Raw genomic sequence first — 18,477 nt, 5'->3', positions numbered from 1 at the left:
TCTCATCTACCTCAGCATTTCTCTACATCTTTAGCGGAGCGTGTTGAGAAAAGTATAACTATTCTTATTCGTATGGAAGGAAAGAATTAAAATCATAGATGGAATAAAAATAATTATTTATTGCACGCATCGTAAAGAATATCATTTACAGCACATGTTAATAATTCGCAATCGATTAATGATTCGCTGTTAAAGACGTCACTATCACGTATCGTTTTTACAGCATCGCATACAGTAGTAATATTGTTACGTCGTAAAACAGTTTCAAATTGTTTAAATTTTTCATTTACGAGATACGTATTCTCGCATAACCAATTATGCATATGATCGATACAATTTTCAAAATTAAATAAATGTAATAATGTCGGTGGTTTCATGTACAAAGAATTGTCACATAATGTGAGTTTTACAATTTTCGATTGATACATTTCGATCGATAAATCTCCAATCCTTAATGCGAGAGCAGTCGATTGTAGAAATTGTTCAATGTCTGCTTGCTTCTGCATCAACAAATTCCACGTTGAAAAAGGCAACACTATTTGATTGCCTCGATTATCACCGAGAATCAGTTCCACGTACGACACAGCTCCAACGCTTATTCCAATGTCCAAATACTTGTACGACGTTGGGGTTAGAGCGTATCTTCTTCCAAGTATGCGAGTCGCACGACGAGGCTGAATGCTATAAAAATATATAAATTAGATCAATATTTAAAAAAATTAAATAATTAAATATTTAAAGATCGAAACTTACGTGTCACATTTTTGCTTCTTACACGGTGGAGTTTCACCGTTTCGAATCGGAACGTAAAAATTCATGTTGATTTCTTCAGTGAACCTTTCACACGCGCGATTGATGCAATACTGATCGTATTAGAATTAATATCAATTCAAATAGTATCGCAAATTGCAATGTAGAGGGGATTATTGCTGACACGACATTTTAATTTCCTCTAAAATTTTGTCGCGCCGATATACGGCTGCGATGACATCATCATCCCTAGAACAAAGATTTAGCTGAATTCGCTAAAATCGAGCGCCGGTGTACGGCTGCTCCCGACGCAACCACGTTAGATTTTTCAAATGTATGTGACAAAACGCGAAATTATCAAGGTTAAATTGCAAACGTTACTCCGGGAATTTTTTAAGATGAAATCATTCTAGAATGTTCGATGATATGCATGAGACAGTATATAAATCATGCCGTCAAGGTTAAAACACACATCACCCCTAGACAAAGATTTAGCTGAATGTGCTAAAATCGTGCGCCGATGTACGGCTGCTCCCGACGCAACCACGTCAGATTTTTTCAAATGTACGTGACAAAACGTAAAATTTTCAAGGTTAAATTGCGCATCAAAACAAAGATTTAGCTGAATGCGCTAAAATCGAGCGTCGATGTACGGCTGCTCCTGATGCAATCACGTCAGATTTTTCAAATGTACGTGACAAAACGCGAAATTTTCAAGGTTAAGATGTGCATCGGAACAAAGATTAACCGCCAAGGTTAAAACGCACATCACCCCTAGACAAAGATTTAGCTAAATGTGCTAAAATCAAGCGCCGTTTTACGGCTGCTCCCGATGCAACCACATCAGATTTTTCAAATGTACGTGACAAAACGCGAAATTATCAAGGTTAAATTGCAGACGCTACTCCAGGGAATTTTTAAGATGAAATCATTCTAGAATGTTCGATGATATGCACGAGACAGTATATAAATCATGATCAAGAGGCACGCCCCGCCAGTAATTTTGCTAAAGTACATCCGGAACTATCATTGGGAAGCGCATTTCGCAAGTGTGTTACAATATGGAGGAACAAAATTTGCGAGAGCAATCCACATTGATTGATTCGCTGGAAGATTACATTGTGTGGGAACAACGATGCGACCAATACATCGAGTCGTTGGAAGAGCAAAGTCGCATCAAGCGACCGCGATTATCGATCGGAAATCGACAATCGCTGATTGCTCGGATCGCGCGCCTCGAAGGGTTGAAAAATTCGGTACGTGGACGTTTCGTACACGCGGGTGCCGGATGTAGCGCGCGTCAAAATAGACTTGTGTGGCGCGAGATTGATACGGCGTTCGAGAGTCGCGTATCGACTGGTGCGGTGATAAACTATAATCACATTGAACCTCGCCAATTTCTCGATGACGCCAAAGACATAGTGATAGAACATGTGCAGGACGTTATGAAAAAACACTGTAATGTGAAAGTGAACACTATATTTAACGGTGAATTCGTGGCTGGGGATAAACACGCCAACAAAAGTATCAATACGCGAAACTATGAACTCTTTCGCACATCCGATTTACGCGAGTGGTACGAACGGCGTGTTATCGAACCCACCCTAGCGTCTCTGGAAGAGTTTCAGGAACGCGATAGCGGGTGGGCTTTGTCGCGAATACTAAATTTAACTGTAAATATAAATAAGTATAATCCTATGCGTGCGGGGTGTCACATCAAATTATCGCGGGAGATTATGTTGAAAAGAGCGGTGATTAATGTACAATCTAAAGACAATGCGTGTTTCGCGTGGACAGTGGTCGCCGCCCTATACCCCGCCGAAAGAGACACGAATCGGGAATCATCGTACCCGCATTACACGACAGTGCTGAATCTCCAGAACATTGAGTTTCCAGTGACTGTGAACCAAATAAAAAATTTTGAACTTGCCAATGACATTTCTATAAATGTGTACAGCATCGAAGACAAGAACAGCATTGTCCCGATGCGTCTTACGGAGCAGAAGCGGGATAAGCATATCAACTTGCTGTACATTGAAGACGACAACAGCGTCGGACATTTCACTTGGATTAAGAATTTATCCCGGCTCGTGAGCTCACAATTGAGCAAACACAAGAATCCAAAATATATCTGCGATCGGTAAGTTTAATTTGAATAATTATAAGTTATGTAGCAAATTGTATATAAATCTAAAAAAATTTTTCTTTTACAGATGCCTGCATTATTTTAATTCGGACACCAAGTTGCAGTCGCATACGGTCGACTGTGGAAAGATGAATGATTGCGCTGTCCGATTGCCGAGCGATAAGGACAAGTGGTTATCGTTCAACAACTTTAATCGGAAGGAGCGGCTTCCATTTGTGGTCTACGCCGACCTGGAATGCGTTCTGGCCAAGACGGAAGAAGAGAAAAACGCATATCAACATCACCAAGTATTTAGTTTAGCTTATTATGTACATTGTTCATACGACGAATCTTTATCGGCATATCATTCGCGTCGTAGCGCCGATTGTATAGCATGGTTCGCCGCAGACCTCAAAAATTTAGCGTTACGTGTAAAAAATATTTTAAAAACAAATGTCCCCATGGTAAATTTGACGTCCGAAGAGTGGGAGAAATTCCATAGCGCCACTCAATGTCATATATGCGAAAAACCGTTCGTGCAAGACGATACACGCGTTCGCGATCATTGCCATCTGACCGGGCGGTACAGAGGTCCAGCACACTCAAATTGCAATTTAAATTATAAAGAATCTTTTTGTATTCCCATAGTTTTTCACAATTTATCCGGTTATGATTCACATTTCATTATCGAGGAAATAGCCACATCGTTCGAAGGGAAAATCGAGTTACTTCCGATAACAAAAGAGAAATATATTTCGTTTACAAAAGATGTTTGTATGGATGAAGAATCAAAAAATCATGTAAAATTACGTTTCATCGATTCATTCAAATTTCTCGCATCGAGTCTCGACAAATTGGCATCGTTTTTGGACAAAGATAAACTCAAAATTTTAAAATCAGAATTTCAAAATTTATCAACAGAAAATTTCAATTTGTTAACGCGAAAAGGTGTATTTCCGTACGAATACATCGACTCTGTAGAGAGGTTGCAAGATACGTGTTTACCACCGCGCGAATCGTTTTACAGTTCCTTGACCGGTGACACTGTATCCGAGAGCGATTACGCGCACGCCGAGAACATCTGGACGCGATTCTCCATTCGGACGCTAGGAGAATATAGCGATTTATATCTTAAAATTGATGTCTTGTTATTAGCCGACATTTTCGAAAACTTTCGAGATAAATGTATCGAAAGTTACGGACTCGACCCCGCGTATTACTATACTCTCCCCGGATACACGTGGGACGCCATGTTGAAACATACCAAGATCACGTTCGAGCTGCTTACTGACATCGACATGGTTATGTTCATCGAACGTGGTATACGCGGCGGTCTGAGTCAATGTTCGGGTAGATACGCTCGCGCTAATAACAAGTACATGGAGTCGTACGATCCATCGAAACCATCATCGTACTTGATGTACTTTGATGTAAATAATTTGTACGGATGGGCAATGTGTCAACCGTTGCCTTACGCCAATTTTCAATGGGTCGACGATGTGACCAATTTTGATGTATCATCCATCACGCTAGATTCGCCTACAGGCTATGTCCTCGAAGTGGACCTCGAGTACCCGCAACATCTTCACGATGCGCACACTGACCTGCCGTTTTGCCCGACACGCGACAAACCACCTGGCAAGCGGGAATTTAAACTGCTTGCAACGCTATACGATAAGAAGCGTTACGTGATACACTATCGCAACCTGCAGCAGTGTACGCGTCACGGTCTTCGCGTAACAAAAATACATCGAATTTTACAGTTTTCACAATCTCCGTGGCTTCGAAATTACATAGAATTAAATACACATTTTAGAACATTGGCTAAAAATGATTTCGAAAAAAATTTATATAAATTAATGAACAATGCAGTGTTTGGTAAAACGATGGAAAATGTGCGCAATCGTGTCGATGTTAAATTGTTAACAAAGTGGGATGGTCGGTATGGCGCAGAGGCAATGATCGCGAAACCAAATTTCCACAGCAGAAGCGTTTTTTCAGAAAACTTAATCGCTGTGGAATTGCGCAAACTCGAGGTGAAATTCTACAAACCGATTTACGTGGGTATGTGCATACTCGACATATCCAAGACATGTTTGTACGAGTTTCATCACGAGTATATGACGCCAATGTATCGCGACAAATGCCAGGTAATGTACACCGATACGGATAGTCTCATATATCACATTGAGTGCGCGGATGTGTATGAGAATATGAAGCGCGATATCATCAGATTCGACACGAGCGATTATGCAGTGGATAATGCGTATGGTATACCGCTTGTAAATAAAAAGGTACCGGGCCTGATGAAGGACGAAAACAACGGTACCATAATGACCGAATTCGTCGGGCTCAGAGCAAAGATGTACGCGTTACGAGTGAATGGAAAAAAGGACACGAAGAAAGTTAAAGGTGTCAAGAGTAACGTTGTTGCGAGAACGATAACGTTTGACGACTACATGCGGTGTTTGAAAGAAGAAATTGAAATGACGCGTCAGCAGTCGTGTATACGATCTAAACTGCACCAAGTATACACGATCTGCGAGACGAAAATTGCTCTGAGTCCGTACGACGATAAGCGGTATATCGTACCCGAAACCACCGATACGTTACCGTGGGGACATTATAGAATACCATTGTAAATAAATGTATATTTTATTTATTATTAATTGTATATTTTGTACATAACCATGTATATATTTTTATATTTAATACATTTTATATATTTTTATATTATTAAATATTTATATATTAAATTATTTATATAGTTTATATGTATATTATTTTAATAAATATTTATAATACACTATTTTTATGTATCCAAGAGTTGTATGATTTATCCATTCCCAACCATTTCACGTATACGTCATCACCCTTTTCCCGCAAAATTTTTTCCACGAGATATACGTCGGGATTAGCGACGCGTTGTAATTCGTATTCGTAGAATCCTCCAGCGACGGGATCTCCACGCGAATCTTCGAGTATGAATGTCGCGGGATTAGTTTTCTGCACCTCGACAATCTTAAAAACTTCGGTCGTCCAATTAGGTGTGGAACCTTTTTCAAAGATGGTCTTGTATTTGCTTACGCGTACCGAATCGCCTACTTTAAATTTTGTCGGAGCCGCAATTTTTACGTTGCTATACACCGTATTTAAAAGTTTTTCGGCGATCGCTGGAGTGACGTCGGCAGGTCTCATACCGATGGTGCGATGTTTTCGCGTATTGTACTCTGCAACAAAGCTGCCAGATCTCCGCCGCAAGCAACATGCAACACGGCGTGGAGGGGGTAATGAGGATGTGAGCGTAAGCGTACGTGTGAGCTCGGCGCTTCGGCTAGCTTCGGATAGTAGAAGAGGACAGAATACAGTCTTCTGTCTTCTTCCTACCAACGAAAGCGACGGCCGACGCGCGACGCTACACGCTGTTCGCTCCTCAATAACTCGATATGCGCTCAATGTTTCTCTTACAGCTTTTTTATCGTATAATATGTTTATAATATGTATGTGTGTATATATATATATGTGTATGTGTGTGTGTGTGTATATACACACATATATATACATATATATACATATATATATACATACACACACACACACACATATATATATAATAAATATATTATACAAATATATACACAAATATAAATATATACTAATTATATGACAAAAATATATTATAAAACTATTTAATATAATAATTGAACTTGTTTTCTCCATACACATACATTTAAAATAATAAAATAAAAAAATTTAATGAGTGTGGCGATTTTCCACACCACCCACGGGGTATCACCAATGGCGCGTTAGGTTTTTTTATATGGACCTTCGCCTAGAGCCCTATTATACCACATTGCATTATTTTGTCATTTACAAGTATGAGGTCTGTTATACAGACAAGATAATTTTTATACTCTTGCTTTCCACAAATATGATGAAAACTTGACGAAAACTTGATTCTCGTTGAACTTACGCACTACCATCCGCGTTTGGCTCCGATGGCCCGTTTAAATTTAAGTTTATATACATATAGTTTTAATATACAGAGCCTAATTTCTTATAGTTATTAAAATAAATACTAATAAATATATATAATAAATATATAAAATTATAAATATGTATAATTCGCGGGAAATTAACTTATTATTACTATGTAGGAATTTCAGGCTCAAACGATTAATGAGTATAATATAAGAGAGAGTCGATGGATTTAGAATCCGCGTTATCGAAATGGAAACGATTAATGAGTATAATATAAGAGAGTGTCGAAATGCAGATAGAAGACGCGTTATCGAAATTGAAGAATGTTTTATCGAAACAGGGGGACACGGGGGAAACCGACGGGGGAACACGGCAAACCAATTCGCATGACGAAATGACCGGTCAATCGCCTGTATTGCAGGATTGTGATTCGGCTAAATCCTCGACGACGGGACCGCAGGAGTTAGGCACGAATTTGTTTTCGGCTGCTAAGCGCCCCGTGTCCGAAAATATAAAACATAAAGAAAAGCTGTGAGAGAGAAACATAGAGATATCGAAGAGCGAGCAGCGTCCCGCGTCGCGCGTCGCCCGTCCTCGCCGAAGCGCCGAGCTCACGCGTACGCTTACGCTCATATCTCCGTTACCCTCTCCACTACGCGTTGCATGTTGCTTGCGGAGACAATCTTGCATCTCTGCTCACTCGTTCCTGAGCCACTATTCTCGATAACAGCGCTCCCGATAATCTGAGTCTCGAGAATCCAGTCTCGCTGTCGGGAACGAGCCGGAAAGGAAGCCCGGCAGTAGCACCCAAGTCTGCCGGGCCCTAAGCGCGGAGGAGAGACACAGTCGGGGATGCCGATGTAATGCAACGGCAGCTCCGGGTTCCCGCCTACCCCTCCAACGCGCGGAAGGCCACCCCAGTGGTTTTAGCGGGTAAACTGGCGGGCCAACAACTTGGCGCTGCCGGGAGTCCCGGCATATATATACACACACATATATATATATATACACACATACATATTATAAACATATTATACGATAAAAAAGCTGTAAGAGAAACATTGAGCGCATATCGAGTTATCGAGGAGCGAACAGCGTGTAGCGTCGCGCGTCGGCCGTCGCTTTCGTTGGTAGGAAGAAGACAGAAGACTGTATTCTGTCCTCTTCTACTATCCGAAGCTAGCCGAAGCGCCGAGCTCACACGTACGCTTACGCTCACATCCTCATTACCCCCTCCACGCCGTGTTGCATGTTGCTTGCAGCGGAGATCTGGCAGCTTTGCTCTGCAACGAGTCGAGATAGCTCGTCGATCCATTTGTAATTTCCGTTGAGCGTAAACATTTTCCACATATTGTTTTTCAAAGTACGGTTGAATCGTTCCACGACCGAGGCTTTCATAATGGAATACGTCGAGTAATGATTAATGTTGTGTTTCTTCATGAGTTTCTGCACACTCGCGTTGTAAAATTCTTTTCCTCTGTCGGTTTGAAAATCTTTCGGACACCTTTTATCGTCTCCAATAATCTTTGCAATCGTTTCGGACATTTCGTTTCCGCTCTTACTCTTGAGCGGTACGGCCCACGCATACTTGCTCAACACATCGATAACTGTGAGTATGTATTTATGACCCTTGTTGAGTCGAGAATACGAACGCATGTCGACCACGTCCGCCTGCCACAGATCGTCGTATCCGCGTACAATGACGCGTCTTCGTGGAAAATTTCTTCTCGCCGGAGCATGTAGTTCCTCGACAAGTTGTCGCTTTTCGGAGGTGTTTATCTTCTTTCGCACGTTTGATCGAGGCATAATTAATATTGCGATATTAGTATCTCTCGTTTACTGTGTCGAGTCAGATGTTGCATATCTCAGCACATTCTTTATCTCGTCCATCATTATTCGTAGCGCCTGCACGTGTGTTTCAAGCGTGATAATTTTTTGCTCAATTTCTCCCTGTCGATCTCTCAAAAGTTTATCCACGTATCGTTTGTTGACGGCGTCAGTATCAGTTTCCGGTTGCTACACATTGAATCTTGCGCGACCTTGCGTCAAAGCCGGTAGTAGTCTAGCAGAGAGCGTTATCGCGAACGTAATTTCTCAATAATCCATTCCATTGATAGTACAAATTATTCGACGTTCCGAGCGATAATCCAAATTTATTAATCGACATTTCGGTACCGAGAACTTTGACCGAATGACATGTATCGTTGACGCATAGTTTAATTTATAATAATGCCAGCCTCGCGAAGTTCTTCGATAATTGACAAGATTTCATTGTCGTGAGCATTGTTGCCGGCTCGACGCGAGGCGTCCAGCAATCGCAAACGATCTACCAATTCGTTGGGATCGTTCCAATGTACGTAATCGATCATGTTGTCGCTTAGCGTCATGGTGTGCGGCGCGTCTATACCTCTTCCTACCTTTCTATCGGGGAATAATGGTGCAATTATATATTTGTACTTGTATCCTTTGTTACTTTTAATAGGATTATTAACTTTGTTGTCACGTTTATGCGCATTTGTTGCTTTTAATATACTTTGATATTTATACAAATCGTCTTGAGTGTATTTTTTATGATTGGGAAATTTTCTAAAAATCAAATCGTAGATACCTTCGGATCCCGTATATTTTATTCCATCGATAATTATATTATCTTCCATGTCCACATCGAAACGTTTATCACCGAGCATCATTCCTTCGCTGGTAAATTTAACACCGTAGACGTAATCCATACTCTTATTTTTATCAACACTCATGATAGCTCCTATATATTTTTGCGCTAGTGGACCAAAATGATCTCGGAACGTTTTCTGACCTTCGGACGTTTCTAATTCATGTCGGACCGATGTTACAAACGAATCGGGCGTGGTCTCATAAATTTCTTCGACGGATGGGGATGGTATTGTTTGACGCGGTTGTACTTTTAACGGAGTAGAAACAGTAGCCATATTAGAAAATTGTTTCCTTCGTTTCGATCGATTCGGTGTCGAATATATCGGCGAATCGTTTATCGGCATATTTATCCGTGCTCGCTTTATTCCTTGCTTCGACTCTTTTATTTTTTCCTCGTGCTTCTCTCCAAACGTTAAACTCAATGGTTCAATTTTCGGCGCATCAGATTCCACAGTATTTTCGATAAGCTGTTTTAAAGGTTCGGTAATTGGCTTAAATTGTCTTTCCAATGCAACGTCTTCCTCCATTTTACCAGTTTTCAAAGCGCGATATTTTTTGCGAATTGATTCGCTCATTTTTGCAATCTCTATCGCAATCTTTTCACGATCGCCGTTCATGATGCTTGATCGATGACGACTGATCGCTTTACGGTATCGCGAAATCATTAAATCCTCTTCTATATCGTCCATTGATCAACGTGCTGTCTTTATCAATGACTACGAAGCCATATTTGCGTTGCCAACATTTCTGACACAATGCGCGGAAATCGTCGTAAGACATGTCGGTATTTACATGATCGTTGTACACATGTTTCAAGTTTGTGCCGTCTTATTTAAATAAAATCAAAAGATTCGCATTGTCGCGTATAAGATGCTTAGGTATCTTGGCATACGTTTGACAAAGATAGAAACAGTCGACGCTCGAGTGTCGACCCATTGCAAAGTATTCTCTTATCGTATCTTGCTTGTGACATGCCACGTCATCAAAGATAAAGATGGAATTCGGAAGCGCCTCGCTCGGTGGAATGACATCGCTGTTATTAGAGAATGTGAAATAACCAATTTCGTCTATAGGTGCTAATAAATTTTCCAAGTATCTATATTTCGGTTGTTGAAGCGATTTCGAGTATACGTACGCGTTCTCGAAACGTACACCGTACGGACTTTCTATCAAACTAATCAACACGTTTGTCTTACCGCAGTTTGAAGGGCCGCAAACGATACCGCGTATAGTAGTCGGTAGCATGTTTCCATGCTTGCGTACTTTTTTCTCCGATATTAGTCTATCGTCGAAATTTGATACTTTGATTATCCGCGCTTGTCGCACGAACCGCATGTTTTCTCTTTCGAATCAATTTTGCGAATGATCACGAGGGGGGGGAGACCTATTTATAGAGGTGTCTCAACTCGAAACCGTTCAGTATCAAAATGTTTCTCCTTCTGTCGGATGAAAGAGACATTTTCCGGCTTATCGCCGAACAACTGCAGTATATCCCAAAGATTGTTTTACTACAAAATTTTGATGATTACGTGGAACGATTGTGGGACAAGCTTCCAGAATATATAAAGGCTGATTCGGAGGTTCGACAATATCGTTCGTGCATGCGACATTACAATCAGCCGTGGCAGCGAACGCACATCGACGGTCCGCCACCGTTAATAAAAGATTGCTACGAATGTCAGCGAGAATCGTAAGAGGTAGCGGTCTCTTAAATCGTGCGATAAACGCGCTTCCCATCGAATTACATATTCCCGGTTATCAGTTTTGCGGCCCGGGAACTAGATTAGAGAAACGATTGGCTAGAGGCGATCGAGGCATCAATTCATTGGACGCCGCTTGTCGCGAGCACGACATTGCTTACTCGCGAAGCAACGACCTCGGTCAACGACACGTCGCGGATCGCATACTAGCTGCAAGAGCGCGAGAACGCATTACCGCGAGGGATTCGACTCTTGGCGAAAGAGCAGCCGCTACGACTGTTTGGGCGGCAATGAAGGCAAAGACAAAACTCGGCATGGGGATGAAAAAGCCATCGACGACAAAGAGGAGGAAAAAACGAATACTTCCAGTAGCGAAACGCGGTGGTATTTTACCATTTTTACCGTTGTTGGGAGTTGTCGGTTCTTTGGCCGGCGGTGCGGCGGGAATCGCAAAGGCGGTAAACGATAGCAAGGCGGCGCAACGTCAGCTGGAAGAGTTGCAGCGTCACAATCGCGCTATGGAAGGTCGCGGACTTTATCTCGCTCCGTACAAGCGTGGACAGGGATTCTCAACAAAATCTAAGAGAAAAAAAAACGTCGAAAAAACATTAAAAATGCCTACGGATGCGACAACTAACGTGCAATTGGAACAATTGGCGAAACGTATGCACATACCGTTCTTTAGAGGTGTTTTCATGCGCAATAATTTACCAATAAGCGGTGTACGACGAAACGAGAGCGGTATCGTCAATTTGGATGACGTTGATGGTCCCGGTACTCATTGGATAGCGTACGCAAAGAGGGGAGATCGTGTCGTATATTTCGACAGTTTTGGAAACCTTCGACCACCCAAGGAACTTGTGCGATATTTCGGACGAGTGAAAATTGAATACAATAATGCATCTTATCAAAGTTACAATCAGAGCATCTGTGGACAGTTGTGTTTAAAATTTCTTCAAACAGTCAACGATCAATTTAAAGCCTGACAATCCATCGTCACGACTCAGTATTTGTTCGACATGTCACTGACACTTACGTTGACTGGCAGAAGCAGCGTTCTCGCTGTAAGCTATTTTCCCGCTATAGATTTGACTGATGCCGATTACGAACTTGGATTAACGGATTTTGAAACTTATCATACGATTCCAAACGTAAATTTTTCGAATAATAAATTTTACTTTGGCAACGACGACAAGGAAATTACGATTCCCGAAGGATCGTACGAATTGCACGCTATAAATGACTATCTCAAACGTGCAATTTTGCAAGATGAACACCTTTCCAGAGATGTTGAAAACGATTATGATGAGGAATATCCAATAGCGCTTCGCGCCAATCATAGCACGCTAAAGAGCGAAATCAAATGTGCTTACAGAATAAACTTTACCAAACCCGACAATGTAGGATCCTTGCTTGGATTCTCGTCGAATCGTATATTGCAACCTCGCGAGTGGTACGAATCGGACGAACCGGTTAATATTATAAACGTAAATATTATTCGTATAGAATGTAACATGACTACTGGTGCGTACAGCAATGGCATGCGCGTACACACAATACATGAATTTTCACCGAGCGTACCACCAGGATATAAGATATCGGAAACGCCGGCACAGATCATTTACCTGCCGATCATCGTACGGAGCATTACGGATTTAACAATACGTATTGTGGATCAAAGAGGTCGATTGCTCGATTTTCGAGGAGAGGAAATTACCGTAAGATTGCATATACGGCGGCGACAAACATAGTATGCTCGTGCTGAACGAAACGGAGCACGCGAGAGACAATACTTTTACGAGGGACAATACTATTGCGGTATCGGGTGACAATAATAAGATAGCCATTAAGAAGAAGCTGAGCGCGTTGAATCGTGAATTTTTAAAATCATTGGGATTCATCGTACGAAAAGAATGATTGATATTTTGAATATCGGAGGTGAACCAGTCTTTGACGATCGCATCGTCAAGATTGAGACTCATACATACAATCCGTACGCCAATACGATGCTTGGATACAGCGACGAGATACGAATACCTATACAACATCAGGATTTGTACACGTTACCGTGCGAAAGCTTTCTTTACATCGAGGGAAGGTTTAATGTGCGTAAAGCGAATGACGAAATGAAGGTTGTATTGGGAAACAATTGCGTCGCATTCATGTTTGATGAGCTTCGATACGAACTCGACGGAGTAGAGATTGATCGCAACAGAAATGTTGGAATAACTTCGACGCTCAAAAATTATGTCTCTCTAACGCACCAGAAAAGTATAAACTTGAAGAACGCTGCGTGGGATTTGACGTACAATGGTGACAAAAATTATTTCAACTATTGTGTACCGCTCAACATGCTGCTGGGATTTTGCGAAGATTATAAACGCGTTGTGATTAACGCTCGTCACGAATTGATTTTGATACGTTCGCGCAACGATAATAATTGTCTATTCGGACACCCATCGTCGGAGGCAGAGATTGAATTACTCAAGATACAGTGGCGTATGCCTCATGTAATATTGAACGAGATTAATAAATTGTCGATGTTGCGAATGTTGGAAAGCGGACGATACTTGAATATGAGTTTCAGATCTTGGGATCTATACGAATTTCCTCTGCTGCATAGCACGACTAAGCATTCATGGACCGTGAAAGCCGCCTCCCAGCTAGAGAAACCACGATACGTGATCTTTGCATTGCAAACTGGTAAAAAGAATTCAGTGTCACAAGATGTTACATTATTCGATGACTGCAAATTAACCAACGTTAAACTCTATTTAAACTCGGAATTTTATCCCTATGATGATTTAAATTTAGATTTTGAAAAAAATAGATTCGCCGTTCTATTCAACATGTACTCTCGTTTTCGCAAATCTTATTATGGATGCGATGATAATGCAACGCTATTAACCATTTCAAAGTTTCTACATTGCGGTCCTCTCGCGGTCATTGATTGCTCGCGACAAAACGAGTCTGTCAAAACTGCTACCGTGGACGTGAGAATAGAGTTTGAATGCAGGGAAAATATACCGGCGAATACTACCGCCTACTGTCTCATCTTGCACGATCGGGTTGTCGAATATAATCCATTGACCAATGTAGTCCGCAAAATTACATAAGTCAGCAAATATCCCCTCCATTGCATATGAAAAAATATAAAAGATTGAGATGTTTGACGATCGACATCAGTCTGCGATCGGATCTTGTCATCATGGCTGTGCCAACGTTTGTGGATCTACAAGGATTTATCGTTGGGAAAAATTTTGTCGTGAAGGAAGCTGCTGTTCTGAGAAAGGGATCCGTACTTTCTCATTATATTTTTACATGTCCCGAACCATGGCACATGCTCACAAAATCTGAGAGATGTCAGGTTTTATGGTTGATGAAAAATCACCATGGATTATCGTGGAATGATGGACACGTTTCATATTGGAAATCGAAACGTTTAATTACGACAGCGGTGATGGGTGCAACGGGGGAGGATGATGATGCGTCACCTCTCGTGTACGTTAAAGGGCATGAAAAACGGCAATGGCTAGCCGATATACTGGACAATGATGCAAGAAACGATGTGATTATCGAAACTTTGGATGCAGATTATGAGGATGTAGCTTCTTTAAATAAGTTAGATGTTAAGAATACTGTACGTTGTGAAAATCATGTAAAAAATTGTGCTTTAGAAAATGTATTTAAGATTTATAATTGGTGGTTGAAACATCATGATTCATCGAATCCATATTTATAATAAATTGATGATGCAATATATTTTTATCGTCTTTCTTATTCTCTCCTTTCTTTCCTCATCTCTATCTATGTACGTGTGCAGTATCGTGTTTCCGTACGCGACACAGCTGCCACAGATATTGTATTTCGATACTACATTGTGGTACATGATAAAACATTTAAATATTTGATAATTGAATATAGTTTTACGTTCGATGACCGTTCGACGAGCGTTCATTCCCGTTCAACGAGCGTTTGTTTCCGTTCGACGGGCGTTCGTTTCCGTTCGATTACCGTTCAATTACCGTTCGACGAGCGTTTGTTTCCGTTCGATTACTGTTCAATTACCGTTCGATGACCGTTCAACGGGTGTTCGTTTCCGTTCGATTACCGTTCAACGGGCATTCGTTTCCGTTCGACGGGCGTTCAATTACCGTTCAATTCCGTTCGATTACCGTTCGTTTCCGTTCGATTACCGTTCGACGGGCGTTCGTTTCCGTTCGACGGGTGTTCAATTACCGTTCAATTCCGTTCGATGACTGTTCATTTCCGTTCGATGATCGTTCAATTACCGTTCAACGAGCGTTCGTTTCCGTTCGATGACCGTTCGACGAGCGTTCGTTTGCGTTCGATGACCGTTCGAGCAGGGTTGACACATTATAATGTTATATTATATCATGCATACTTTTGTCTTACGACGCGTTTTTGGTAAAGCGATAATGATATGTCCCTATTCTAAAGTTTCGTGTCGAGACCTCGTTGTCTCCTCACAAAGTAGCGATATGATAATATTAATATTATATTATATACCACGCTGAGAGTTGCATGGGACCGTATACTTTTGTCTTACGACGCGTTTTTGATATGGTGATAATGTCGCATCTCTGCTATAAAATCTCGTGCCGAGACCTCGTTCTCTCATCAGAAAGAGTTTAGAAGTGCGCGAGTAAGAAGTGTGTAAAAGTTTAAAAAACAATGGATCATCTTGCATCATTGTACAAGGACTGGAAGACGAAATTGATGGACATATTATGTATCGTAGCACTCAACATGACTTTCACGTGGAACGTAAGTAGTGTTTTGTGATTATTTTGTGAAAAAGTGTAAAAAATTTTGTATTTATATTAATTATACTTTTTATGTAGTTCCAGGATGAAGTCCGCATACCGGGCTTCATGAACATAGAGCACCGCCAGTGGGTGCGGGCGGTGCGCCGGGCCGAGAGGGAGAATTTTGGAGACGTGTGGGGCGACACCCCGGAGGGCCTAGATGGAGATATATTTGATCTGCGGCGGCTCTTCGGGGAAGAGCCCTACGAAGAAATAGAAGAAGAGATATGGGTCCAAGAAGAGGAAGATTGGGAAGAAGAGGAGGAGTGGGAGGACTTAGTAGCCCCAGGGGGCTAAGGTATATCTATTTTTTATAATTTTTATTATTAATTATTAAAATAAAGCTAATGAAATGTCTCTTTTTCTGTTGCAGGAGCGGCCTCCCCATGTATTTTATATTTTTATATTTTTATTTTATTATTATATTACTATTCTTATTATTATTATATTTTTTAAATTTTAAATTTTATATTATTATATTACTATTCTTATTATTATTATATTTTTTAAATTTTAAATTTTATATTATTATATTATTATTTTATTAGACACACACACACACACACACACACACACACACACACAAATTGTATAATACACGCACACATTTTAAAATAAATGTTATATTTAGTATTGAAAAGAAATGTATTTATTTACGCGCCTCTCCTTGCGTTCCCATCCCTTGCGTCTCTCTTGCGCTAATTGTAAGAATTTATCGTTCTCTCTCTCTCTTTCGTACGCGCTATCGTTCTAACAATAAGTCTCGCGTTAGTTGTAAGTCTCGCGATATCTTCGTTCTCGCTCGCACGCGTTATCTTAGCTATTATCGTTCTCTCTCGCACACGTTGTTCTCGCGATATTATAGTTCTCTTTCGTATGCGTTCTCTTCGCGCTATTATCGTTCTCTCTCATTCACAAGCTCGTCGCTATCACTCACTTACCTTTGCGTCGTCCTGCTCCCACCTATGTGGCATCTTATAATGCGTCGTCCTTGTCCCACGTTGACGCCATCCTTGTCACATGTTGATGATGTCACGTGTCATCCTTGTCGCACTGTCCTCTTCACACACTTTACGCTATCCTTTTCCCACACGTAGCGCTATTCTTCTCACACCCGTCCCCCCCCCCCCACCCGCGCGGACCCCCTCGTCCATCGCTCGCGCCGCGGATCCCCCCCCCTACCCGCGCGGACCCCCTCGTCCATCGCTCGCGCCGCGGATCCCCCCCCACCCGCGCGGACCCCCTCGTCCATCGTTCGCGCCGCGGATCCCCCCCTACCCGCGCGGACCCCCTCGTCCATCGCTCGCGCCGCGGATCCCCCCTACCCGCGCGGACCCCCTCGTCCATCGCTCGTGCCGCGGATCCCCCCTACCCGCGCGGACCCCCTCGTCCATCGCTCGTGCCGCGGATCCCCCCTACCCGCGCGGACCCCCTCGTCCATCGCTCGTGCCGCGGATCCCCCCTACCCGCGCGGACCCCCTCGTCCATCGCTCGTGCCGCGGATCCCCCCTACCCGCGCGGACCCTCTCGTCCATCGCTCGCGCCGCGGATCCCCCCCCCTACCCGCGCGGACCCCCTCATCCATCGCGTGACGTCATCATCCCCCGCGTGATGTCATCATCTCCGCGTGACGTCATCATCCCCCGCACGTGACGTCATCATCCCCCGCGTGACGTCATCATCCCCCGCACGTGACGTCACCCCCCCCGCGTGACGTCACCCCGCGTGACGTCACCCCCCCCCGTGACGTCACCCCGCGTGACGTCACCCCCCCCCGCCCGCGGTTCCCCCTCGCCCCTCACCCCCCCTCGGAGCCCCTGCGTTAGAAACCTCATAGTCTTACTACTTATGTAAATCGCAACGATGCTTTTACGACGCGCCGGCTATACGCTTAAGCTTCGAAAATCGGAAGGGTGACACCGTAAAAATTCCCATGTCACGGCACACGTGTCGCGGAGGAAGACCCTCCTCATGGGGTAAGAGAATCCCTGCCCAGCATCCGTTTTTCAGTCGTTGCCTCACCTGCCGGCAATTTTTTCTCCTTTTTTTTTATCAGGACTTTGCCACTCAAACGATCGGCGGATTCGTTTAATTGGATACCTAATACCTGAATTAGGGGTGCCTGTTTCTGCACAGCGTGCATATTTTATGAATCACTTTTTACGAACCGTCACGCCCATCGACATATCGCTACGCACATATTTGTTGACGCGACAGTTTTTTCGCACATAGTTTTTCAATCTTCGCAAAACTATTTTCGATATATTTCTCTAATCTTGATGCAATTTAATTACAATTAATATATCAGCAATAATTAATAATAAGCTTGAAAGAATACTTTCTATCTTAATACTTTTCTCTCGTATTGTGAATCACAGATCTTTATCTAATGATTTATGAGTACTTAATTAAAAAATAACTC

At 42.3% G+C, this 18,477-nt stretch overlaps 2 protein-coding genes and 2 long non-coding RNA genes across 5 annotated transcripts in view; 3 read left to right on the top strand and 1 right to left on the bottom strand.

Annotated features, from left to right (window-relative positions):
- Positions 1-18,477, bottom strand: part of LOC145970900 (uncharacterized) — a 113,841-nt gene that overhangs the window by 53,404 nt on the left and 41,960 nt on the right. The window lies entirely within an intron of this gene.
- Positions 1-18,477, top strand: part of LOC145970898 (uncharacterized) — a 161,010-nt gene that overhangs the window by 131,968 nt on the left and 10,565 nt on the right. The window lies entirely within an intron of this gene.
- LOC145969763 (uncharacterized) lies at positions 1,368-7,391 on the top strand. Its single transcript, XM_083095991.1, has 3 exons — positions 1,368-2,890; positions 2,964-4,017; positions 7,152-7,391. Exons 1-3 carry the CDS (start codon positions 1,812-1,814, stop codon positions 7,389-7,391), a joined length of 2,373 nt encoding a protein of 790 aa, XP_082952117.1. The 5' UTR covers positions 1,368-1,811.
- On the top strand, positions 15,090-17,159 carry LOC145970250 (uncharacterized). Of its 2 annotated transcripts, XM_083096823.1 has the most exons (3): positions 15,090-16,014; positions 16,092-16,353; positions 16,429-17,159. In XM_083096823.1, the coding sequence occupies exons 1-2, from the start codon at positions 15,922-15,924 to the stop codon at positions 16,350-16,352; spliced, it is 354 nt and encodes a 117-aa protein (XP_082952949.1). In that variant the 5' UTR covers positions 15,090-15,921; the 3' UTR covers position 16,353; positions 16,429-17,159. The 2 variants fall into 2 exon arrangements, with proteins under 2 accessions (XP_082952949.1, XP_082952948.1); XM_083096822.1 differs by having other exon boundaries at positions 16,092-17,159.

This window comes from Camponotus vicinus, unplaced genomic scaffold (genome assembly GCF_025532165.1).
Source record: "Camponotus vicinus isolate PSW18456_S1 unplaced genomic scaffold, iyCamVici1.0 SCAF_4, whole genome shotgun sequence".
In the NCBI taxonomy this organism is placed as follows: Eukaryota; Metazoa; Arthropoda; class Insecta; order Hymenoptera; family Formicidae; genus Camponotus; species Camponotus vicinus.
This window is presented reverse-complemented; position numbering and strand designations above follow the sequence as displayed.

Coding starts and splice junctions, on each gene's coding strand:
- LOC145969763 (XM_083095991.1), top strand. CDS start 1,812: ATGGAGGAACAAAATTTGCGAGAGCAATCCACATTGATTGATTCGCTG. Junction 2,891..2,963: donor CCAAAATATATCTGCGATCG/GTAAGTTTAATT, acceptor TTTCTTTTACAG/ATGCCTGCATTATTTTAATT. Junction 4,018..7,151: donor ATTTATATCTTAAAATTGAT/GTCTTGTTATTA, acceptor GTCGAAATGCAG/ATAGAAGACGCGTTATCGAA.
- LOC145970250 (XM_083096823.1), top strand. CDS start 15,922: ATGGATCATCTTGCATCATTGTACAAGGACTGGAAGACGAAATTGATG. Junction 16,015..16,091: donor ACATGACTTTCACGTGGAAC/GTAAGTAGTGTT, acceptor CTTTTTATGTAG/TTCCAGGATGAAGTCCGCAT.